The sequence below is a fragment of the Girardinichthys multiradiatus genome, chromosome 11 (assembly GCF_021462225.1).
Source record: "Girardinichthys multiradiatus isolate DD_20200921_A chromosome 11, DD_fGirMul_XY1, whole genome shotgun sequence".
NCBI classification, from domain to species: domain Eukaryota; kingdom Metazoa; phylum Chordata; class Actinopteri; order Cyprinodontiformes; family Goodeidae; genus Girardinichthys; species Girardinichthys multiradiatus.
Genome location: NC_061804.1, coordinates 32,540,899 through 32,566,694, shown reverse-complemented (window position 1 = coordinate 32,566,694; position 25,796 = coordinate 32,540,899). Strand labels below are relative to the sequence as shown.

The 25,796-nt window shown below is 38.0% G+C and overlaps 1 protein-coding gene across 1 annotated transcript in view; it reads right to left on the bottom strand.

Annotated features, from left to right (window-relative positions):
- ar (androgen receptor) overlaps positions 1-25,796 on the bottom strand; it is a 46,691-nt gene that overhangs the window by 6,984 nt on the left and 13,911 nt on the right. The window contains exons 4-5 of the mRNA XM_047378996.1: positions 14,265-14,540; positions 6,886-7,030 (exon numbers count right to left, since the gene is read on the bottom strand). Coding sequence (XP_047234952.1) covers positions 6,886-7,030; positions 14,265-14,540 — 421 coding nt within the window. The remainder of the gene's footprint in view (positions 1-6,885; positions 7,031-14,264; positions 14,541-25,796) is intronic.

Genomic DNA, 25,796 nt, shown 5'->3' with positions numbered 1-25,796 from the left:
TCTGTTGCAGCTCTGTCTGTATGCTTAGGGCCATTGTTATGCTAGAAGGTGAACCTCAGCCCTGTTCTTATATCTTCTGCAGCCTCTGAAAGGATTTCTTCCAGTACCGCCCTTTATTTAGCTCCATCTGCTTTCCAGTCAATTCTGACCAGCTCCTATGTCCCTGCTGTACAAAAGCATCCCCAAAGCATGATGCTACCACCACCATATTTCACAGTGAGGGCATTGTGTTAAGTTTGATGTTCAGTCCCCCAACATTAAGATAACCATTTATTTGTTTTCCATCCACTTCACAAGTTTTTACACCTTTCTGTTAGCCCATCAGAGACAATCTCAATAAAATACATTGAATTTTGTGGTTGCAAAGTGACAAAATGTGAAAAAAGTGTAAATACATTTGTGAGGGACTGTATTTTCTATGTGGCTGAACAAAAATATATTGCAGGTGGGTGTAAAATCCTAATGTTACAGTGTTACAGAGTAGAGTAAGTGTAATAAAATAAAAAATATTGGAATGTTTAAAACACTAAATTTTTTTCTACTTCTGCTGGATTTATTTTAGTTAGTGAGCATAAAAGCACAACCTGTTGAACGAATTAATATTATATTACAGCTATATTTTTTCACATTATTCTTTTTAATAGTGACTATAAATTAACAAACCAGGCCATGAAAGTCCTGGATTAAACTCTCTTTGAAAAGCCAAGTACCTAAAGAGAAATCTCTCACAGAAAAGGCTCTACTGTCATAAACAATAGCCGTTTCCCTAAGATACTGTTGTAATGTTTGTGTTGCCAGTTTGTGTAAAAAGAAAATGGGAATCCAGGCTGGTTCCAGGCATCATCAGCTCTCTTCATTTAACATTTGGCAGGGTATGATATTTCAAGTGTCAAGAATAAACACCCTGCATTGAAATAAATTATCTGGCCTGTTGAATCAACTTTCGCAGCCCTTCATGCCTGTACCTGATATAGATTTTAGTGACAAAGATGCTGAAGCTCACAGACTCTGGCAGAAACACTGTGAGGATGGAACAGGAAAAGAGGTATAAGGAAATTATGAGTTAATTGTAATTACTATTGTTGTCACAATATTCAACATTAATATTGCAATTGCATTTTTTTCTAATGTACTGCGCCACCAATTACAAATAAAAGTGGTTAAAGCAGCGTTTTAAAAAGGAAATTGTGATATTAAGACATCAGTTGCAGTTGTGTGTAAATAAAAGCTCCCTTGAGATCATATGAGTGAAAATAATGCAAACATAAATGTCCCTTTATGGATCTCTTCATCACTTAGCTCATACAAGTCGATCGGGGGACATCCCAGGGTTGTGTGTGCAGTTTTCACCTGAGCAATATGCATAATATGCATGTGTGTAGCTCATTTCTACCATACCCAGTGAAACTGGCTGACCTCTGTCTCTGTTCTCATGATGCCTGTTCTCATGCATTCAATACTAAACAAAGTGTCACATTTTTAACATAATCCTATTAGCCCCCAATTCTGCTGTTCAACATTTTTCTCATATTAGATTGACAATGAAGGATCATAAAGGGTTGCTGATCTGTTTGTACTCTGAAAGGTGCTACTGATGTATTACTTGGTTTCACATGAGATTCCATCCTAACCTTTGCACATTAGTATTGTTATGACTTTTTAACTACCTTCAGAGGTAGATCAGAGGTATAACAGCAGAGGGTCCACTTTGACCTCCCATTTTGTGGTTGGGAATTGATATTGTTTCATATCATGACATTGTCTTGTGTCATGATGTGTGTTTGGATGGGTTGTACTGGAATTCTAATTTCCCCTCGGGGATCAATAAAGTATCTTTGAATTGAATTGAATTGACTGTGGAAAATTAAACTGATTCTAAGCCGTTTTGTACACCAGTACAGGTTTTAACTGGTTTAGCATAATTGTTTGACAAACCCTTAGCTTGGACTTTTTCACAAAATCATCCTTTTTTAGTTTTGAAGTATATGGGAGTCTTGGGGCTACATTTGTCATTAGAAGGGTTTAGCACAGAATGTACAGGCATCTTGGGTTTTTGTTTAGGAAAAATAAGACTACTTTTAAGAGAAAATTCTGCAGCTACAGTAAAATCTCTGGAATTAAAATATTCTGTAGGTCCCCTACTCTGTGGAATTTTATTGTAACTTTTTAACAGTCATCTCTATGGACCTTTTGTTTCTGATGCATCCTCAGTTACTTTAAAAACAGTATAGCACACGACTAGAAAAAGGCATGGCAGCTAATTTTTAAAACCCTTTTCTGTGGATAAAAATATGTTATAATTACAAAACTTAGCAAAAGTGTTGGGGATTTTTGTGATAGACCAACACACAATAGTGCATGATTATGAAGTGGAAGGAAAACAAGGTTTTAACATTTTCTTAGTAATAATAATCTGAAGAATGTGGTGTGCATTTGTATTTAGCCCTATCTACTGTAACACCTCTAAATTAAATCCAGAGCACAAAATGTGAAAAGGTTTAAGAGGGTGTGATTGTATACTTTTGGAAAGCATTGTGTAAGAATCAGAATAAGCTTTTTTGGCCAAGATTGTGTGCACAAATATGAACTTGAATTCTGTCTCAGGCGCTCACAGTGTACAGACAGTTGAACAAGTACAAATATATACACTTTACAAGATATAAAATAAAAGATAAAAGGAACCAAATGTACATGTATGTGTATGTACAGCCAGTTTTCCTTTAATAAAAAAAAGAAAACAAGAAAGTCTGGTTGTGATGGTGCAAATAGGCTTATTTTGTTTCACAGCGGAGTAAGGTGTTCATTGTGTTTATCAGAGAGACCGCCTAAGGAAAGCAACTGTCTCTATGATGGCAGGTTTTTGAAAATAGCTCTTTGCAGCACCGGCTTGAAGTTAACAGTCTAAACAGATTGTGACCAGATTGTGAACATCTACAGAGATGTTAGCTGCATTTTCCTAACCCTAGACCTGAAGAAGCCTTGGATGGAGAGAAGGTCAGCCCTGAAGGTCAGCTCTGATCCTAACTGTAGACCTAATTGTTCATTGCTGTTTGGACATGTCCGGTTTTGTGGACAATCCAAACCACACAGTGATGGATCTGTGCAGGACAGACTGTGGGAATGCAGAAGATGACCAGCAGCTCTAATATAAGGTTGTACTTCTTGAGTCGCTGCAGTAAGTTCAGTCTCTGTTGGGCCTTCTTCCAAACAATGTCTATGAGTGAGGACCAGCTCAGGTCCAGAGAAAGGTTGGTTCTTGGGAACCGGAGTGAAACAGACTTGAATCAGTGAATCAGACAAGTGGGAAACTGGAACAATATCACCTCAGAGATTTTGTGGAATGGAATGCAGCCTTAGTCCTTTTGTGTCGGAGTCGGGTGTGAGTGAGTGGGTGAGTGGGTTGGAGGTGTGAATGACTTTTGTTCAAACATGCAGAGTGGGGGAGAGGCTCCTGTAGACAGTGATGTCATTCAGGCTCCTCCAAACTGCTGCTGGGTTGTTAGCTAAGAAGCTGTGTTTTACCTTCTTGATGTAGCTTCTCTCAGCTGCACTGATCTCCTTGGTCAGTTTGTTTCTAGTCTGCTTGTACAGTATATGGCCCGGTCACCACAACTATAAGCTTCTTCTTTGGCCCACCGCAGCTTCCTCAGATGTGAAGTGAGCCATCGTTTATTATGTGCGGAAGGTCTTAGTTTGTACACACTTGTCTTCACAAAAACTAATGTATGTCACAGGTTTGCCAAGTTCATTCAGGTGAGTAGCTGAAGCCTCGAAAATACTACAACCTGTGGAGTGAAAGCAGGACTGTAACATTTGCTTTGACTCATTTGTCCACTTCCTAGCACTCTGAACAAGCTTAGAGGTTTTTCATTGTTGCCTGTAAACTGAAATGAGATGAAGCAGACAGTGATCATAGAGTCCTAAGTTCATTTGTGAGGTTTCTACTGTCTAAATCACCAAGAACAATGATTTCTCCACATCTGTTATGAGCTCCGTGAGCTGTTTATAAGCCTTTGATGTGCAGGCTTGTGGTAGGATGTAAAGCCCAGCCTAAACAATTCAGGAGAACGTGATAGGTGAATAAAATGGTTTAAAGTTTACAAAACAATTTATGTTTTTTTTTTTTTTTTCAAATAAAAAGTGGGATTCATCCAGGTCAGGTTTTTGTTTAACTTTTCTAAAGACTTAGCTAAGACAAAGTTGGCACAAAAAATGAACAGTGGCTCTCAAAAGTGGTAACAACTGTATTACAATGCCAGGTGTTTGTGATGTAAAAACTGATACAACGATAAAACAGTTTAAGGTAATAATACCTCATTGTCCTTGGACGGATGGTGGATTTCCTTTTTTACATTTTCATTTTTACTTTGTTTAAAAATATAGGTTCCTCAAATGATTTATTGTGGGGTGGCAAATCTCTGTTTTTCCCAGAATTCATTCTTAGGTGATTTTGGCACACTCTTAGCTTTCTAACAGACAACGAAAGGTTTTAGGTTAAAAACTGATTGCCATATGAGACTGTCAATATTTCTATCAACTTCCACACATAAAGTTAAATTTAAAGGAAAGTAACCCAAGATCAGGATGCTGCCACCACCATGTACCACCATGTCTTACAGTAGGTATGGTTGGTTATTTTGGTCATTTAAAGTGTTGTTTCTGTGTCAAACTTGTATTTTACAATTGAGGCCTAAGGTTCCTTCACACCTGAACACATCTCGCACAAGAATTTATAAGATTTTAGCCAAGCCTGGATGTTTTCTTTGAAGGAAAATGCTTCTGTTTACAGCCCCTCTACTTTGTTCACACTTATAGAGAAAATGGGATATGTTTCTCAAATGTAGAACAAAACCACTACTTGGCAGAAATTCCGGCAGCAATTTTTAATCCCTTGTAAACTATGCTTTTAGCTTAAAAGACACAAAGGTAAGGAAGATTTTACTAGAACTTTATTTGTGGTTAATCAGATTAACTATATTTTTAATGTTAGCGTATGCACATGTATGCAATCCGATAATTGGACCATTTTTTTTGTTACATCCCTTCCCCTAACAGATTCATTTTTCAGTTGAACTGAACAGGGCATTTGCCACAGAAAAGGATTTTAAGGTCATTTATCAACACCCAATTTTTAGCTGGTATCTTAACAAGGGTGTGCACATTTGGGAGTCATTGTAAAGGTGCAGCGCTACTTCTAATAGATTCAATAAAACAACTTTGCATTTTTAATTAAGATTTTCTGACATTTATATTGCCTGTGTAATATGTGATCCTATAATACAGTCCTAATATTGCTGTTTGATTTGTTCATCTCAAACCATCGTGGATTATCATAACTCAGGAACTTTTTAACAATATATATATGTATAGTTGGAAAAACTAATCGGACCACCTTTAGCAGCTGAAACTGTAAGTAACCGTCTTCTGCCTGACCTTATCAGTCTCTCACATACTGTGAGAGGATTTTTGAACCAGTTTACAATGCCCTCTCGGTTCATTAAGGTTTGTGGGAATTTGTCTCCAACAGCTCATTAAGGTCCAGACCAAAAGCCAACTGTCTAAAACACTAATGAACATCTTAATCTATTATTCACTGTTTATGTTTGGCATTAGAATTAGAATGACATTGTAGAAAGACTTAAATGCAAATAACTGCCTCCGCTTTGTCTTTTGTTATGTAAATTTTAACCAATGGAAAACTGTATTTTCTAGTCAGGCTCTCAATAAATTGTCATATTTTCCGCTGTTTGGTTGATTGAATAGCTTCAGTAGAAGATTCAGGGGCATTTTGAAGTTAGAAGGCTGCATACTAAAATAGTTAACAAGAAACACGCATTTGTGGGTGTGCAGTTCAGTGCTTGTTTGTATCAATTGTAAAAAGTTCCTTGCAAAATTATGACAAACTGTACGTACAAACACTGCAAATGATCATAGACTATAAATAAACTGATAAGTATTTTATAATAATGTGCCATGAAACGCAAAGCAAGGAACTGTCAGGTGAATGGATAATAATGTATCCTTTTCTAAATTGTAATTAAAAGCTAACTTTTCACACCTCTGAATGTGCCATGGCCACTGTGACACATAGCGGTGGCTTTATCCTGATTTGGGAATGCTGAGACAAATTCAGAATCTGCGGCGACATTTGAAAATTGTTGTTCAAAGATGTTCTCTATATAATCCTACTGAACCTGAACTGTTTTTTGCAAAGTACACGCAAAGATTTCAGTTGCTGGATGTGGATAACTGGTAGAGACATACCCCAAAAGATCTGCCGCTGGAATTGCAGCAGGAAATACAGGGGGGTGGAATACAAATGTATGCCACACTTTTCAGATTTTATTGGTATATAATGTGAAGCCATGTATCATATTCCTTCCAGTTTACAATTATGCACTACTTTGTGTTGATCTATTGCATAAAATCCCCACCAAAATACATTGAAGCTTGTGGATGTAATGTGACTGAATGTTGAAAAGTACAAGCATATGATTACGTTTGCAAGGCAATGTGAACGTACACTTAAACTACGCATAATGACAACTATACTTACAGTTGTGCGGTATGATGGAACAACACACTCGCACACCTGGACACTTTTGGCTGAGATAGTTTGATCTGCTTCAGCACAGAGCCATGATTCTTACTACTGAAAAATGTTCCTGACATTAATTTCTGAGCAACAAAGGAACACAAAGAAAAAAAATTGGTTCCATGTGATTCTAAGAAAAGAAAACTTCCTGCTTTACAATGTTAACACCTGGATGCCTTTGTGTTTATGTGTGAGCAGAAAAATCAATTTACAGAAGGAGATCAAGGAAAAAGAGAACTGCTCGCCCAGTGTGAGCACCATTGAATTAAGATATTCAGAATGTTACATACTCATTAAAAACGAGGTCCGGTGCAAAGTAAAGCATCCTGCCATTGACGTTCTTGTAAGACCGCCATACCAGGGCAAACACCATCACCCCCATCCACGACTGCTGGATGACAGTCATCTGGTCGTCAACATGGAGATTTCTGAAACCTGAAGACAAATATTACAAATCATAAATGTTCCTGAATATTATAAGAACAATGTTCACCAATGTTGTTAAACTTATGACAATATATGGAAGAAACAATATTAAAGAAAAAGTGTAAGTCATAGTTGCTTTTTTAAATCGTTAAACCTTGTTTTTGTGTTCTACCTGTCGAATAAATTCTAACCCAATTACCCATTTAAAACAGCTTTAACTAATTATACTCCTCCATCTTACAGTTATTAATTTCATTAACATAGCAAAATAAGAAAAAAATACTCCTGGGGCGGACTTAAGGCTGTAGGATTTAAACCCTTTAACTTGTATCTCTTGGCACCAACAGGTTGGATTTCATCTTAATTATTTGGCGGATAAAATTGTTACCATAATTTTTCTCAAATTTTATTGCATTAGTGTCACGTTTTCTTTTCTGCATAAATTAGTTATGAAATTTGGGCAGGATCACTTGGACTGCTTGCCTATTGCCTCCAACAAATTGAGACAGTTTTGGATGAAAACAAAACTGTGAAAAAGTGAAGAAAAACAGAAGAGAAGAAAGAAACAAGAAAACTGGAACCCCAAATATATTATATTCATCTCATAGTGTACTGAATGGCTTAAGAAATGTTTATAATACTAGCAAACTCACAGGAGCAACTACACATCTGGCCAAGAATTTCTTACCCACGCCTCCAGAGACTTGCAAATGTATTCATAATTCTTGAACTATTCAATTCTTGAATTCATATTTTGGCGCATTTTAAAAGCAGTGCTAAAAAGTACTACTAACACAAAGTAGGATATAATAGAGAAGTAGAAAGAAAATGCTAAAAAGGTTATTTAAACAGTGTAGTGTGCATTTGTATTCAACCCTCTAATACCCCTAAATAAAATCCAGTACATTCATTATCAGAATCCACTGAATTAGTAAACATAGCCTATTTGTGTGGAAATTGATCTTAGTGTAAATCCAACTGTTCTGTGAAGGCTTCAGAAGTTTGAGAGAGAACATTAGTGAGCTAAGGGTATCATGAAGGCCAACACAGCAGACTAATCAGGTTCCTCTGAAAAGAAGAAAAAAATTCCATAACTGTAAACCACACAAAACATGTCTGTCCACCTAAACTGGCAGGCTGGGCAAAAAGAGCTGTTATCAGAGAAGCAACCAAGAAGCCCATGTAACTCTGTAGGAGCTGCATGGTGTCAGGATCTGAACTGCTGATCATGTCAGTAATCAGTTTCCTCACTAGGTGTTGCAGGAGTCCTGGAATCTGGAGGCTGACATGTGCAGCCTATCTGGTCATCAGCCATGGTGCTATAAGAAGGAGTACTGCCAGCACTTCAGCGGCTGACTGTTTTGCCCCCTGTGGTGTTACACCCAGCTCTCCTCAAATCTTGTGTTTTCAAGTGTTTGTCAAAGCTAAGCTCCTTAGTAACTCTACTCCTTCCACACAAGTCTTGCTCTATGCATCGTTACCTTGGTTTCGAAGAATCTTTGGAAAGTCCCACGGACCATGAACCTCACCGGACATCTTACCTTGGCTGGCAGCCCGACCGGATCAGAGTACCATTTCAGTTGCGAACCTTGTCCACCCTCAAAGGATTTCCTCCCTGGCTCCTGTCGGCACCTCACTCTGGATTAGCACTCAGTCCCGACGCATTCTTTCCCTGGCGGATACCGACCGCCCCATCAGTAATCATATCTGCAAACTGCGTTTTTTTCCCATTATCTATTACTTACCCTTGTTCCTCCCCATCACAGTTCATCCTGGCTTCCTTGTCACCGGACCCTCGTTCTAGTCTTTAAATAAAATAACTAAAACGTTCTTGGTTTCTGAGTGTTCTCTGCATATGGGTCAAGTCGGCAGTCAGAACTATGACACATGGATCCACAGCTCAGTTGCAAGAATGTGTTGATAGGACAACTGCTAGTTGTGCACTCCATAAATCTGTTTGCAGATTTACACAGCAAAGATGTGGATGAAGAAGGTGCTCTGGTTAGAAAATACCAAAGTTGCACTCACTTTTTGTCCTACATGCGAAACAAAAACTAACTCTGCACATACTGTACATTACTCACAAAAAGTTAGGGATATTTGGCTCTCAGGTTAAATTTATGGAAAACGTAAAAGGTTCATGCTGCAGTGATAACAAATCATGAAAGCAGGGCATTTAAGTAGAAGCGTGCAATGGTGATTTTCTCTTCTCGGTTTATTGAAACAAACAGCGGTGGGTAAACCACAACAAATACTGTCAATGTCTCAATAATGTGCCAATGAGCATCAATGTCAGCTCGACAACGACGTCTAATGCTGTTCAGAAGTCGACTTATTGACTGCTGAGGAATGGCATCCCACTCTTCTTGAAGAGTGGCCCTAAGGTCACTGAGGTCCGACCTTGGCGACTCAGCTGATCTTGGCGACTCAGCTGGTCTCGTAGTTTTCCTATAGGATTTAGGTCTGGAGAAAGTGCAGGTGACTGCATTCGAACTACCCCAGGCTGCAGCAGCCATGCAAGATGATGATGCCTGTGCCTGGTGGTGTGGTCAGGTACCCTGACAGGTCGTCTAGCCCATAGACCACGCTGATGTAAACAGTATCAAATGGTTTGGTGTGATACTTGGGTCCCTCTCACCTCCGTTCAATGTGTCTGGAGTTGAGTGGCATTCATCATCTGGTTCTGCAGGGCACTGTTCACAATGAAGGGGTCATCTGTATAGGATGTGGCCAAAGTACGTCCACTCCTATGACTTTCTGTGACTCTTCCAGTCCTGCTGATGACACTCTGTGACACTCCAGGCTGAGAACATCCTGTTTGAAGCCTCACAATGTTAAGGTACTGTTTATCAATTGTTAGGTGTCGTCTTGGTCTCTTGATGTTAAAATTTTAACAGCATGATGAGGAGGACTGTTTGAATACCAATTCTGATTGAACCAGGAAGTTTATTGGTCGATCCATGGCTCAAACATCTGTTGAGAATTTTGCCGTTAAGCTCCTTGTTCTGCAAAAAATACTGAAACACTTGACAGTTGGAAGTTTAGAGAAGGTCACATTGAGTTCACCTGTAAAGGTTTTAGTGCATTTTTGGATCATCTCAAATTTTCACATGAAAGGTGAATGTCCCTAACTTTTCGTGAGTAGTGTAAAACATGAAAACACAAGTAGCAGCATCGTGTTGTGGGGATGTCTTTTCTTCAGCATGAATGGAAAAGCTGGGCAAGGTTGTCGAGAATCTGGCTGGAGCTAAATTTAAGACAGTCCAACAAGAAAACTTAGAGATCATAGGTTTACCGTATAGCAAAAGATTCAGGCTAAAAATACTCCAGGAGGTACAATGAAATGGTTTCGCCAGAGTCCAGATATGATTCCGATTGATAAGCTCAGACAGGACTGTGAGGTGGACAGACAATTTGACTGGGTTTGAGCTACTTTTCAAACAAATAATGGACAAAAATGTCAATCTCTAGATACAAAAAAAGATGGAAACAATCGCAGTGAAAGATATACAATATATTGACAAAAAGGGGGGCTAAATACATGTGCATGGTGTGCTTTCAGATTTTTTTTTGTGTAAATTCTGGAAAACCATTTTCCTTCCACTTCAAACCTAAACACCCCTTTATTTTGGTCTATCACATAAAATCTCTGTAATTCTGTGTGGTAGTTTGGGGTTCTTTATCTTAATACTTTGATTTGATTCACTCCAGTTGTCCTCATTACTTTGATTGTAACCTAACAGAGCAGCTGGGCTTTGTGACAAATGCACCTACAATCCCAAACTACGGCTATGTAGTAGCAGCTGTCAAGTGCAAAGTCACAGTTTAGTGATGATTATGGCTGACTTAACTCAAGCAGAAATTGTGCTAACCTTGATTTAAAGTTTCATCTATTCTTTTAAACCATTAATGCAATGCTACTAGTTAATATATTAATTTAATGCAATACATGCTACAAATGCTAGAAAAAATGGTAGTAAGCTACTCTTAGCTGAATTAACTGCTTATTCTTATTTTAGCTAGCATTATGTGACAAATTCCATATTTGTAACAAAACAACATAACAATGAATAGTATGTTGAATATGGATAGCTTAAGCCAGTTGTACAACGATACTGAGCTAGCTTTGACATAATTTATTTGGTTGGCATGCTGCAGGGTTTACAGGGTAAGGCTGCATGCCTTAAAGACATAAATATGCTCCACAGAGGAGAAAATGATTTAAAATGTAAGATCGTTATCCCAGAGGGAGGTAAATAGTAAACATGGAAACAAAATGAAACACATCGTTAAACATAGGAAAAACACCAATTATTCCTGAACTGCACAGTGTAGCAAACTTTTGGCTTCATGTAAATACACAAGCAAATACACATTTTAGTACAACATTTTTTGCACACTGTGCTTTCAAATAAATAAGACTAAATAATATTTTAGTTTGGTGGTTTGATATTTACAAGGGCCGTGGGATGTAGAATGAGTGGCATTGAGAGCCCTCTGTGGTCCCTGTTAGTCATCGTACTACTGTATTACTACAAGGGTTTCCCCCACTGTCTGGAGTGTGTGCAAAACTTCTGCAGGGTAGTCATGGTGGTTTATTATTGTGTCGACAGGATAAATGGGTCCCGGGTGCAGCATGGTGGCAGCAGTGTTAGGAAATCTGTGATGCATGACGCCTGAATATACTGGACTGAATCAGAAATTTCAAAGCAGTACATGCCGCAGCCACAAGGATCTCACCAAAACAGCAACAAAAAAATCTATCTACAGTTTCCGCGCCATTAAACAATGCACCATAAATGTCACCTAGCACACAGAGTTTGGTAAAGGCTGGTAAAAACCCAGTGTTGCTGTTTAACAGCAGGTCGTTGTGAGTCTTTTAGGTTCAATTTTAAATGCAAAACATATTTTTTGTGATGTCAAAGAGAGGGCATGGGATCATATTTAGCTAAAAGAAGGGAGGAGGACAAGGAGACGGAGGGTGACAAAGGTCAAGTACTGGGCTTTCAGTGGAACAAATATCCCAGGAGGGTAGAAGTGAACAACTCACCAAATTGTGAATAGACTGGTTGCAGTGAGAGAGTAGGAAGTTTTTCAGGAAGAGGAGGAGGAGGAGGAGCAGTGAAAACCCCAAGAGTATTTATACACCAATTGCAGCATGACTCAGAAAAATATCTTTCAAGAATTTACAACCTTTGTATCATCAGGTTGCAATGATTCAATTCAATTCAAAAATACTTTATGAATCCCAAAGGGAAATTAATTGTTGTTGTAGCTCATGTTATGCAGGTTCTTCCAATAGCCGTTGTAGAGACTGATGGCTGCAGGCAAGAAGGATCTCCTGTAGAGTTCTGTCTTATAGTAGGTCTTATGTCTTAGGTCTTATGAAGTCTCTGACTGAGGGCCCTGCAACTATCTTAAAAAATTCTGGCTAGAGCAACATTTTTGTGCAAGACGGTGTGCTTTGTGGTGTGTAGGTCTTTGAAATGAAAACCATTCACTTGGATCCTCTCATGCTGCTAATTAATCAACACTGAAACTGATGGTGGAAATCCAAAAACCTGCCAAATACATACGGAACAATTGCTCATTCTGAGAAAATATCCTTGTGTAGATATGATTCTATTATGGTAGTGATATAATAAGATGGAAAGCAACAGGGGAAAAAACAGTTTTCTGAGAGCTAGGAGTGCATCATGATACCATTTTATGTCTTATTGTGTTCTATACCATCAACCTGCAGATGAAAATTTAAATATGTGCCTAAAACTGGTAAAGTTTCATGATAGACTGACTTCTGTTGAGTAATAAGTGTTCCTTTATAAATAAATCAACTAACAGGAAAATTAGGTTTTCCAAATTTGCAAAGTACATTCATATGATCCTGACGTTTTCTGGGACCTTAAGGTGGTTTTACTCCTGTTTGAAGGGAGCCTAATCAATTTGTGGACTTGGCGAACAAGTTATAATAAAAACCAATCCGAACTTGGTTTTGCCATTATTAAGTCATACATAGAATCACGGTCCACATGTGTTTTGTGGACCTGGAGAAGGCATTCGACTGTGTCCCTCGTGATGCCCTGTGGGGGGTGCTCCAGGAGTATGGAATCGGTGGCTCTTTATTAGGGGCCATCCGGTCCCTGTACGAGCGGAGCAGGAGTTTGGTCCGCATTGCCGGCACTAAGTCGGACCTGTTCCCGGTGCATGTTGGACTCCGGCAGGGCTGCCCTTTGTCACCGGTCCTGTTCATAACTTTTATGGACAGGATTTTTAGGCGCAGCCAAGGGCCGGAGGGGGTCGGGTTTGGGGACCAGTGGATTTCATCTCTTCTTTTTGCAGATGACGTGGTCCTGCTGGCCCCCTCTAGCCAAGACCTACAGCATGCGCTGTGGCGGTTCGCAGCCGAGTGTGAAGCGGCTGGGATGAAGATCAGCTCCTCCAAGTCCGAGGCCATGGTTCTCGACCGGAAAAGGGTGGCTTGTCCTCTTCAGGTTGGAGGGGAGTCCCTGCCTCAAGTGGAGGAGTTTAAGTATCTTGGGGTCTTGTTCACGAGTGAGGGAAGAATGGAGCGGGAGATCGACAGACGGATCGGTGCGGCTGCCACAGTAATGGGGGCGCTGTGCCGGTCCGTTGGGGTGAAGAGAGAGCTGAGCCGAAAAGCGAAGCTCTCAATGTACCGGTCGGTCTACGTTCCTACCCTCACCTATGGCCATGAAGTTTGGGTCATGACCAAAAGAACGAGATCCCGGATACAAGCGGCTGAAATGAGCTTCCTCCGTAGGGTGGCCGGGCACTCCCTTAGAGATAGGGTGATGAGCTCGGCCATCCAGGAGGGGCTCGGAGTAGAGCCGCTGCTTCTCCACATCGAGAGGAGCCAGTTGAGGTGGCTCGGGCATTTATACCGGAAGCCTCCAGGACGCCTTCCTCGGGAGGTGTTCCAGGCACGTCCCACCCGGAGGAGGCCCAGGGGACGGCCCAGGACACGCTGGAGGGACTATGTCTCTCGGCTGGCCTGGGAACGCCTTGGGCTCCCCCCGGAGGATCTGGAAGAGGTGTCTGGGGAGAGGGACGTCTGGGCGTCTCTGCTGAGTCTGCTGCCCCCACGACCCGGTCCAGATAAAGCGGAAGATGACGAGTACGAGTAGACGAGTACGAGTACATAGAATAATAACCTCTTTCACTTTTGAACCCACCAAACGACTCACTTGATAACTATCTCTGTGAGTAAATGATTGTTTCCTACCTGGTAATCCTTTAGCCCACTTGACCACTTTGACCAGTTGTCTCTCTCCCAGTTCATTCAGGCTGGTGAGCAAGCCGGCAGCTGAGTCTGGTTGGCCACAGTCGTGTCCAGCATTCACCACCTCAGGCTCAATGGATTCCAGGATGTTCAGGAAGACCATCTGGGAGTTCAAGTTCAGGCCTGATTTAGGAGACATGTTGCGGGGTACTTCTGCGGCTTCCTGTACAGGATGTTCTTCGGGGTTCTTCTGTTGCCCAATCTTCTTTAGTTTGCGTGCTACAAGTAGAAAAAGGAAGAACAACATAAGTTTCTTTGTTTTTAAAAAGATACAATTTAATAACTAACAGTTGGTATGGCTCTGGTCCCAAAGCATAGCTTTCCATTTATCACTTCAAATATTTATTATATTTAAACAAGCTGAAGTTGTTTTAAAGTTTGGCATCATGGAAAAATAAACCATGTGATACATTTTGCATTTTAGATCAAAAATCTTACATTAAAAATCTGTTTTTTATTTAACTGTTAGAGCCATGCCAGTTGACTGCAGTCAACAAAAAGATGCTGTGATTGAACCGCCAGAATGATCACATTGAGCAATTTTTCATTACTGTCACATCCTGGTAATTAATAGTTTGTCATGGCTTTTGAGTATTGTTCTTTTTGTGTGTGTTTTGGTATTTCAGGTCTTGTAATGTTTTATGCTTCTAGATGTCAGTTGTTCCTGTACTTACTCCTCCTTCACCAGATGTTTTCTAGAATGGCTTCCAGTCAAAATAAAAAAATTATAAACTCTTACCTGGGCATGAGATATATGGAGTGTTATTAAAATAAAGTGTAATTTGACTGAATAATAATAAATAGCTAATTAATTTACAAATTATTGTCAGTATGGAAATTTAACTCTGGTTTGTAAAGATTTATACTGAAAGTAATTTATTTTCAGTTTGAGGCAGTTGTTCTGTGAAAGCCTCAGAGGTTTGTTAGAGAACATCAGTGAGAAAAAGCATCATTAAAGACCAAGGAACACAGCAGACAGGAAAGTTTTGTTTAAAGCTGGGTTAGGTTATAATTCATCATTTGAAAATGCATTACTTAAAGCATTAATCATAGCAAATAATTAAAATTGCAGAAACAGCGAAGAGGCCTGTGTTAACTCTGGAGGAACTATAGAGATCCACAGCTCAAGTTGGAGAATCTGTTGACAGGACAGTTTCCAATGCTTAATTTTTCATGTTGATAGATCCTAGCTTCTTTGAAACAACACACCACCATTATAACTTTGTCTTTCTGTCTCTCATTTAGACTGCCACCTACACATTGTGTTTTTACCTATCTGCCACACAGCCGTCAAGTACCCAGAATGCACTACTACAGTATGTGGCATTTAGTTTTTCCTATTAGTTGTGAAATCAACAAACCTGGCCTTAAAGAAAGAGTGATACTATACTATACTATACTATACTATACTATACTATACTATACTATACTATACTATACTATACTATACTATACTATACTATACTATACTATACTATACTATACTATGCTATACTATACTATGCTATACTATACTATACTATACTATACTATACTATACTATACTATACTATGCTGTGCTGTGCTGTGCTATACTATACCACGCTATACTACACTACACTACACTATGCTATGCTATCCCATGCTATGCTATGCTACACTACACTACACTATACTACACTATACTATACTATACTATACTATACTATACTATACTATACTATACTATACTATACTATACTATACTATACTATACTATGCTATACTATATTATGCTATACTATATTATACTATGTTATCCCACGCTATGCTATACTACACTACACTATACTATACTATGCTATGCTATGCTATGCTATGCTATCCCATGCTATACTATACTACACTACACTACACTACACTACACTATACTATACTATGCTATGCTATGCTATGCTATCCCATGCTATACTATACTACACTATACTATACTATGCTATGTTATGCTATGCTATCCCATGCTATACTACACTACACTACACTACACTACACTATACTATACTATGCTATACTATGCTATACTATACTATACTATACTATACTATACTATGCTATGCTATACTATACTATATTAAAGAAATCAGAAGTTCTGTTTGAATTGTTTTTCACATGCTATAAAGAGGACACAGCAGACACAGAAGAAGCTGCTCTGGTATGATTAGAGTAAAATTGGAAACTGTTGGCCTGTATGCTAAACAAGATATGCCAAACAAAAAGGAGCAGCATCATGCTGTAGGGATTTGTTCTCTTCAGTTGTGACAGGGAAGCTGGTAAGACATGACTGGAGAATGGATGGAGCTAAATACCGAGCAATCCCAGAAGAAAACGTATTGGCTGTTCAAAAAGAGTAGAGACTGGGGCAGATAAAAGATTACAAATCTTCAAAAAAAAGTATTCTCACCTACCAGCTCACAATTCTACACAACTCTGTATTGTTCAGTCACATACGTTTGTGGCTGCAATGTGAAAATAAAATGTAATTCTTTTGCATGGTACTACACATGCTACTTCAGCACCAGCATCGGACCATACCTTCACCTAGTTTGTTTGTTTGCTGTTTTATTCTTGGGTTTGGTTCTTGTTAAGATGTTTCACGGTGGTTTAACTAGTAAATTAGTTGGTTCGCATCCATATCCTGCCTCCTGCACATCTGGATTTTGGTCTTATGTTCTTTTAATCGTGACAAACTATGTCCCAAATAATCTATTTGAAAACCTTTATACTTCGCTTGTGGACTATAAGGGCTCTTAAGTATTTTTGAAAAAAACTATCAGTTTTCAGTATAGATCCAGTAATATGTTTTCAGGTAATGAATCATATTTCATTTGACAGAAACTCCCTGAACAGATGGGCCTCATCTGATGGAAGTCTGTAACATCATCATGCCGCTCCGCACTAACAATGAGGGGGATAAATTGTATTTCAGTCTGAAAAGACTCACAAAGAGAGGGATGGCAATTAGAAAAGTTTTAATGATGAGAAATTACATAGTTATTTCTTTGGCGCTCGGACCTGAGAGGAAGACATGAATGCTGAGAATGACATGAGTTAATATGAACATTTGTAAGGTCTAGATTTAGAGATGTCTTTCCCCTGATCCGACACTGGTGGTGGATTGTCGGCCAGGGAGCGAGGAAGCCAGGAGTAGATGTGAAGGAAGATGGTGGAGGTGGGGTGGAGGAGGGATGAGCTCAGCTGACAGGCGAGGATGAACACAGCTGAAGGTCCTTTCAAAACAAGGCGTCGGAAGGTGATTGGATGGAGAATCAGACGGACAGGATGCTGATTGGAAGGCCGGGAGACGCACAGAAGAGTCATTGGAAGGTGGAGGTGAGTCTTTCATTCTGAATTTTCGTTTAAACTCCATTTGTTAAACACCTGCTTCATCAACACAGGTTCACTATTTTGTTCATTTTTACTTTGAACTACAAGTATCTAAGACTTGAAAAACAGTGGGACTCTTGTTTTTTTTCCGACAAATATCTCCTGTTCTCCATCCCAGGTGATTATGAAGAATCAAAATCTTTCCAATAGAATTCAGAACATCTTGCAGCATCTGCTCCAAATGGCATCCAGTACTTAAGAACCAAATTGGAGAGCTGTTTTTTTTTATTTTGATAAAGCAGATATACTGTCATAGTATAAGAACAGAACAGAATATGAATCTAAGCATCTGCAATATGCTTATTTACAAGCAAGTTTTTCTTACGACTAACAATAATTCACCTATTGCTATTTGTGACAGTTTTCTTTCCAAACATTATGACTGCAGACAGATTCAGCATTGGTCTTGCTTCTTGTGCTTTTTCTGGTTTTGTTTTCTTTTAAGGATGAATGAGAATAACAGCAAAACACATATACGTAGTTACTAAGTCCCAGAGGGAAATTAAGAACAAACACTTGTGTTGTGTTGCTACTCTTAAATCCAACTAGCAGAGACAAAATCCTGTAGCCCACTGATATCATTCAAAAGCAATAAATCTGTTGAAGTATTGTGAAGAAAGATACAATTAGACATAATTTCTGTAGCCTGGCTCCATTGTTTGGTTTGATAAATATTGAACTGCTAGTTTTAGACACGACTTAAATCTTTTGAAGGAAAATTGCAAATTATATAAAATTTTCATTTCATCTCTGATCCAATAACAAACATTTCAGGTACAAATAGTTAATTAAAGTCTTCCCTGGTTTTCTCAGTTGTGACACAGACAGGTGTCTGATCTTTGCAGAGCAGAGTGTGAATCGGTTGGGTTGAACTAACCTTCAGCTCCCCATATTTCAGATGAAGCCAATATAACCACACACAGAGATACCGAGAATACTGGTTAAAGCAGATATCTATTTGTTTTTCTCTTATTCAAACTCAGTACAAAAGTTAAATCACAGAAACTGGGTGTTATTGTCTGTCAGACTTTCAAGGTGGTCAGTAAACTGACCAGAAAACTCAGTTCTGGGGTCAGATTCATTGTGGACAGCTTAAATGCCCAGTGAGGGAACTGCAAAGTGATCCATTATAAGCTCAATTTGCAGCCAAATCAAATTCCACGTGTAGGATTCTTCTCCCATTTTCTCCTCAGTGGTTGCAATTTTTCTGTGCCTTTACCAGACTCATCACTATTATAATCAACATCTTTATCATATCAGTCGTTTTTAGAATAGTTGCTTGCACAAGGAAAAAAAACACCATATGTAAGGTACCTTGTCTATCTAATGAATAGACAAGAGTATGGCCTCTATGAGACCTTTCTCTTTGGTGTAAGCTCTAGACATCATTATCTCATTATTTCATCAATGAAAAGTGGATTTCTGTGTAAAACTATATGTACAAAAGTCTGGTAGAAAGTGAATGAAGCAGGAGAGGTTCGACATAGCATCTCAAATCCCCCTTCACCACACAAGATCTAGTGGCGGGAGATCTTGGAATGATAAAGCACCTCGATGAGTGTTTAATGTCTGATGCCCAGTTGTATCCCTGTTTAGGACTCTTATCTTGAAGTACAAAAAGAAGTAGTTCTTCAGTTACACCTGTTGTGTTTTACAGATTGATCAATGATGGCTCCTCTTCTGCCTGGCTGACAACATTTAGTGACAACAAATTTGAAGAAGTCTCCACCATTTTAAGTTGTTTACCCAGCAGTATTTTGGTTACTAAACAATCAACAACAAAGTGCCCCAACAAAATAACAAAATAAAAAACACTTTTAAGACACCTTAGCTGGCTAAAGTTTAAAGCTAGAATGAATCTGGACTGTATTTGATCATCTCTACTTTAAAATCCAAATACTTAGACTGATTAAACCTGCAGAGGGATTAAGTCTAAACTGATTAGAGATTCTATAAAACACAGTTTGAGATTTATGATTAGGCCTGTAACGATAACAAATTTTGCTTGACAATAAATTGTCCCAGAAATTATCACGATAAACAATAATATTGCCGTTTAGAGACGATTTTCATATAACATAATGATAAAGGCATAATAATGGAAGTAGCTACTCTCTCAAAGATCAATAAACTTCAATTTCTAAAAAACAACTGGAAGACATTTTAAATATCCTAAATAAATAACAAAACAAAAACAATAAATAAATTGGATTATGAAATCTCTGTAACCAATACTGCCCTTTGATGTGAATCATTAGGCTCAGACAAGGAAACAGGTTTAATAAACAAAAAGTGCAAACTAATAACAAAAGCACGTCATTTGAATAAGAGCACATGCCTCAACAGACCAAATGTGAATCTGTAGCTGCTTTAGTCTGTCAGATTAAACGATTAAACACTCCAGTAACTGCAGACTGTTGGGAAGACCAGCTGTAAAAAACAGCATTGGATAATTATGTTTTAGCTGCAGATGCATGTTTGTTGTATTGCCACATTTAGTTGCTAAAAGTCATAATCATATTTTAATAGTCTTATCAATTAATTTTATCTATTTGCTTCATTAATTGTAGGTTATGAATTTTCTTAGTTGTTTTATTGACCACAGAGTATATATACTCTACAATCCTGTTTTATGTGATCTAATCCATTTGTCGATTAAAGAAATAATCTTGTTACAAGTGGAAATCCATTGCTTCTAAAAATGGCCAAACAGTTAAAATATCTTCTCCCAACTCTTTGAAAACCGATGCTGGTAAAGATCTGTAAAAAGTCTTAAATACATATTTTACTACACTTGTGTAACCTTACACAAAAAAAACCAGGCTTTGAGTAGGTGTAGGTTTGTTCAGTGGGTACATATTATAAGAGGTTATTGCTTTTGGGAAACTTTTATTGTCACCCCTGCTGTTTCACCCCCTTTTGCCGATAGGACAGTGTTTACTGTCCAATTACAGCTCACAGGGAACAGACAGAGAGTTATCTTTGACCATTCCCCTTGACATAATCTCTTTAGATCACTGTCAAAACTCTTTGCCACACAAGCCAATATTGTCCAGACAGACATTTACATTTTTGATTTAATTAAATACACTGAAACAGTTTATTTTTAATAGTAATAATAATACATTTTATTTAAAGGCTCCTTTCAAGGCACCCAATGTCACTTTACAGTAATGAAAAAGCAATAAAAAATGGAAATTAAATAATAGGAACATTGTGATCAGTCAGGGTGAAAATGCTTGTTTGAACAGAGTTTTAAGATGGGATTTAAAAAGAGACAGAATCCAGTGCTTCTGATGTCAGGAGGGAGATCATTTCAGAGGCAGGGAGCCGATTGGCTTAAGGCCCTGAATGCCACAATAGCCCCTTTTCCACCAAAATCCCAGGATTTAAAACCCCAGGATTTATTTTGACCGGGTAATAGGAATTCCAGGGAATTTTGTACATTCTTTTCCATTGTCACTGATTGTTTATTCAAATCAGCCAGACGTATGGGGAAGTTGTAAGGAAAACAGTAATACACCTTCATTCTAGCAGATGGCATTACTTCTTTAATCAGTGTAAAAGACTATTAGCTAATAAATATTTTTTGTTTCAACTGATAAATAATAGATGATGAGCTCATACAGTTATACAGTTGATTAATTCCTCCCATTTTTCCTCAAGTTGTACTAGATCCATAAGCAGGAAAACTTATTTTCATTTATTATCAGGCAAACCCATGTTGATGACTACAGAAAAATGTTTTTAGTAAAAAAAATATTTTTTACAATAAAAAAAAAATTAGTCCAAAAGTATAGGGAATTGATACCTTGACTGTCTAATCATAAGCAAATATTTATGTATAAAGTAGAAAGATGGGTTGAAAGTAGAGTGGACAATCTTATTCGCCGTGTTTTACATTTTTTGCCTAAGTTCTATATATGCGCATTCTGTACTGGGAGTCTTGACAAAAATTCCATTATGGGTCCATTAGGTCAATAAAGATTCTTGATTCTTGATGGCAGGACATGAGGAGGGTCACTGAGCCTCTCAGGAACTGCATCCAAACCTGGAACTGTGGTTTCTCCTCCTGTGCAGAACTGTTTGCATAAAAGTATGAAAAATTTTAATATATATATATATATATATTATATATATATATATATATATATATATGTATATATATTATATATATATATATATATATATTATATATATATATATATATACATATATATATATGATAAATAAATATAAGAGTTTATACTCCACTTAGTTAGGGCTAGGGTTAGTATAAAGTTTAAATTCACCACATACCTACTAAACGCTTTATATTCAGTTTTAGTCGGCACAAACAGACAACAGGTAGCAGGAAATTCCAGAGTGCCGGGCCGAGATCAGGCAGCGGTTAGCGGGGAAGTCCCTGTCCAAATGCGCGGTCATCTTAGCTTAACTTAGCAGCCTGACCAGCCTGTAAGTGGAGCTCTGCTGCTCCGAAGTCTCAGAAAAAACATTTCAATGTAGGCTTATTATGAATGAACTAACAGCACAGATGAAGTTTTGAAGTCCACTTTCTCACTTAACAAATCTTCAAACTACTTTTTCTGACAAATGATTGATATACAAACGTTTCATTTGTATATTAATCTTCGCTATTACTGCAGCTGCTGCCATGCCTTGCAGCACACTACTTCGCACCTTTAACAAATCCCAGGCACAGCTGAAGACACCTACTCCAGAGTGGGACCTGTTCATTGTATTCATCAGAGTTGACCAGATTCCTATTTATGAGTTGAAAAAAACATTTGGCACAGTTTTGGCACATTTGGCTAAATTGTGCCAAATTGCTAGTTCTGCCTGGCACATTGCCCACTAAAACCGTTGTGGGCAATGTGCCAGTAAATATGCTTCAACTGATTCAGTCTAAATTTGCTGCAGTTATAGTCAAGATGTTGATGATGTAATCTGAGGTGTCTACTAGGATTTAAAAAGGATTTGTATGATGTTTTGCAATGTTTATTTAGAAACAATTCTTGGCAAGGCTAAATAAATTATATTGTTTCTTTGTGTGAATATACATTGATGTGCTTTGCTTTCATGGAAAAAAATATTTTGAACATCACCGCTTCAATTCACAACATCTTCTTAAGTTTGAAAGAATGCAAAGCAACAACTTTCCACAACTGCTTGCAGCTGTTGGGTCCAACTTAACCTCTTCTACCTTCAGAGGGCCTCTGTTATTCTTTAGATTAACAACTGACATGTTTATCTAGCAGACTGCAACCTCACTCACTTCATTCAGTCAAAAAGCCACATAGGACAGTAACTATTGCATATAAAATTAAAACAAACCCACAATGCTATGATCCAAATTCATACTGCCACAAACTGTGCTAGTAACGTTTTTCCTCTTGCATTATCATTGATGAACAAAGAACTTGTTGCCAGCTCAAACATCTGCTGGACATTTCCAATGGGAGTGTTGCTCCATTATCTTCACTTAGCTGGGTGGGGTTTTGGTTATTTCTCAAATGTAAGACATTATATTTGATGACAGTAAATTGCTTTGACATATAGCTTTTATATTAAGAGCAGATGTCTCCGATTGTCATGTAAATAAATAAAGCTAGAAGACGCCTTTACTGTTGCATTTTCTCTTGGAGTCCTTGGTGTTCAAATTGGATTAAATGTTTTTTCGTTCATTTGTGTTTATGTCAGCCTTGCCTTTGGTATTTTTAAGTGTCTGTAAATTTTTTGGATTGTTAGCCCCTTTTAGGTGAAAAAGAATTTAGGAATGTTTTTGAAAAGCCTTCGACAGTGTGGGGTCATAGAAAGAAAGCTAAGTGAGTTTGAAGCTCTGGGAACAGGAGCAAAAACGCCGACCCTTTGAGATAATTAGACTCATGTTTAACACCAACGATCCAAACAGATTTCAAGGTTAAAAAACAGAAACCAATTTTGTTGACAGTGAGACACTTTGTTTTTCCCTACTGGACAGTTCCACGTTGTCTTTAAAGTCAGCACTGAGAATGGGATCAAAATGACAAATATTAATGTTAAAACCAGACATATAAAAAGTAACCCAATCTCCAAATAATCACGCACTAAGGCATGAGTTAAGAGGTAATAAATGTAAGACACATCAAGTCAAACCAGACTGGGATTTAAGGGATTTGTAAATTAACAAACAAAAAAAGGCACATCAAAATAACAATTTGCACAGCATCAAAGCTTCCTGTACGTGTTTCTGGAGAAAATCTGCAAATATCATGACTTTGGACTAAAACCGAAAGTAGCCACTGCAGAGTCGCTGTAAAGCACATCTTTCTAACTATGTAACATCACAAATGTGTTGAGCAAAGAAAAACATTTACAGTAATCTGACTGCAGAACTTTGACAGTGTAGCTAAGTTTGTCAACTATTGCACAGAAAACCTTGAGGAAAATTCCAACTAATTCCAACTTGTGTTACTTAATAACTTAAAAGGTTTAAAGCTAACATTTGGGGTGTGAAACAGCAGCCAGTGAGGGATTTAACCCATCCTTACAAAAAGTCTAATGTGGAGATCCTAGATAGGGATTTTCATTTCCAGGATAGTACTTCTTTGACCTTTTTCACACTTTGTCCCATTCCAACCACAAACTTCAATATATTTTATTGTAATTTTATGTGATAAACCAACACTACATAGAAGTGAAGCGAAAAGAAAATGGTAATTGGTTTTTACCATTCTTTCTAAATAGAAATCTCAAAAGTGTACATAAAACCGTTACTTATCCAGATAAAATCTCACTGAGATTTAAAATCTCTTTTCCAAGACGGATCTAGCAAGACAGCAACTCCATTTACCAGTATCAACAGTGACAGACATTCATATAGTTTAAAAACCATAAAAGCATAAAATAGTAAAAATCAACTAATATAAACATGACAGACTCAAAAACAAATGTCAGTCATGCTGTGTTTGGCATTCCTTTGTGTTTAGCAGAGTAAATACTTTGGAGAACCACAGTAGAAGTATTTTTTGGTACTTCTCTACCAGCTCTGCACGTGTAGAGGCTGCCTTTTTTTTTTTTTTTACCAATTCTTATTCGCAAGCTTATTCAGACTAGATGGTGAGCATCTAAGTCAGATCTTTGACTAAACTATTCTATCAAATGAATAACATTTGACCTTAACCCATCCACTCCGGCTGAATGTTTTGTTTCTAGTCTTGCCCTTTATTTAGCTCCGTCAATGTTTAGCTACACTGTGCCCAGCTTCACTGTCCCTGCTGAAGTAAAAGCATCCCCACCGAATGATGCTGCCACCGCCATGGTTTACCAAGGTGACACTCTTATCAGGGCAGTAAGAAGCAGTAGCTACACTGTTTGTAGCATTTTGCATAAAGGTCAATAAGATAAATTTAGTTTTTTATCTGACCGAGTCACCTTCTACCACGTTAGCTGTGCCTCTTACATGGCTTGTGGCAAATTTGACTTATTCTTTCAACAACGGCCTTCTGTTTGCCACTCTTCAATAAACGCCAAATCTCTTCACAGAACAGTCATATTTGTTACAGAGAAATCACGCACAAGTAAAACTATTTACTAATTAGGGAACTTCTTAAGGCAATATGTTGCACTGGATTCTATTGAGAAATAAATTAGGCTGAATACCAATGCATGCTACACTTAAAAGTATAAATACTTTGAAAACACTGTATTTCAGCTTTGAGACACAGCAGAAGCATGTCCGCAAATATATATATATGTATATATATCTATATATACATGTATATATACTGTATATTCTCCATGCGCCAGGACTAAGGAGTATGGTCGGGAGAAAAGCCTTTTATTCCAAATAATACATCCAGGCCAGGCTAAAATCTTCCAAAACCTTGTTTGAAGAATATGTTATGGTCTAATAGAAACAAAAATTTTGTTTTCAAAATGTGAGATTGACACAAAAACAACAATAAAGATTAGGAGCACTCAGTGAAAGTGGTGGTGGCAGCATCATGATCTGGAGTTACTTTTCTTCAGATGAAAAGGTTTTTTTTCAAGAAGGATAAAAATATTAACAGTTACAAATATCAGTTTTTACCC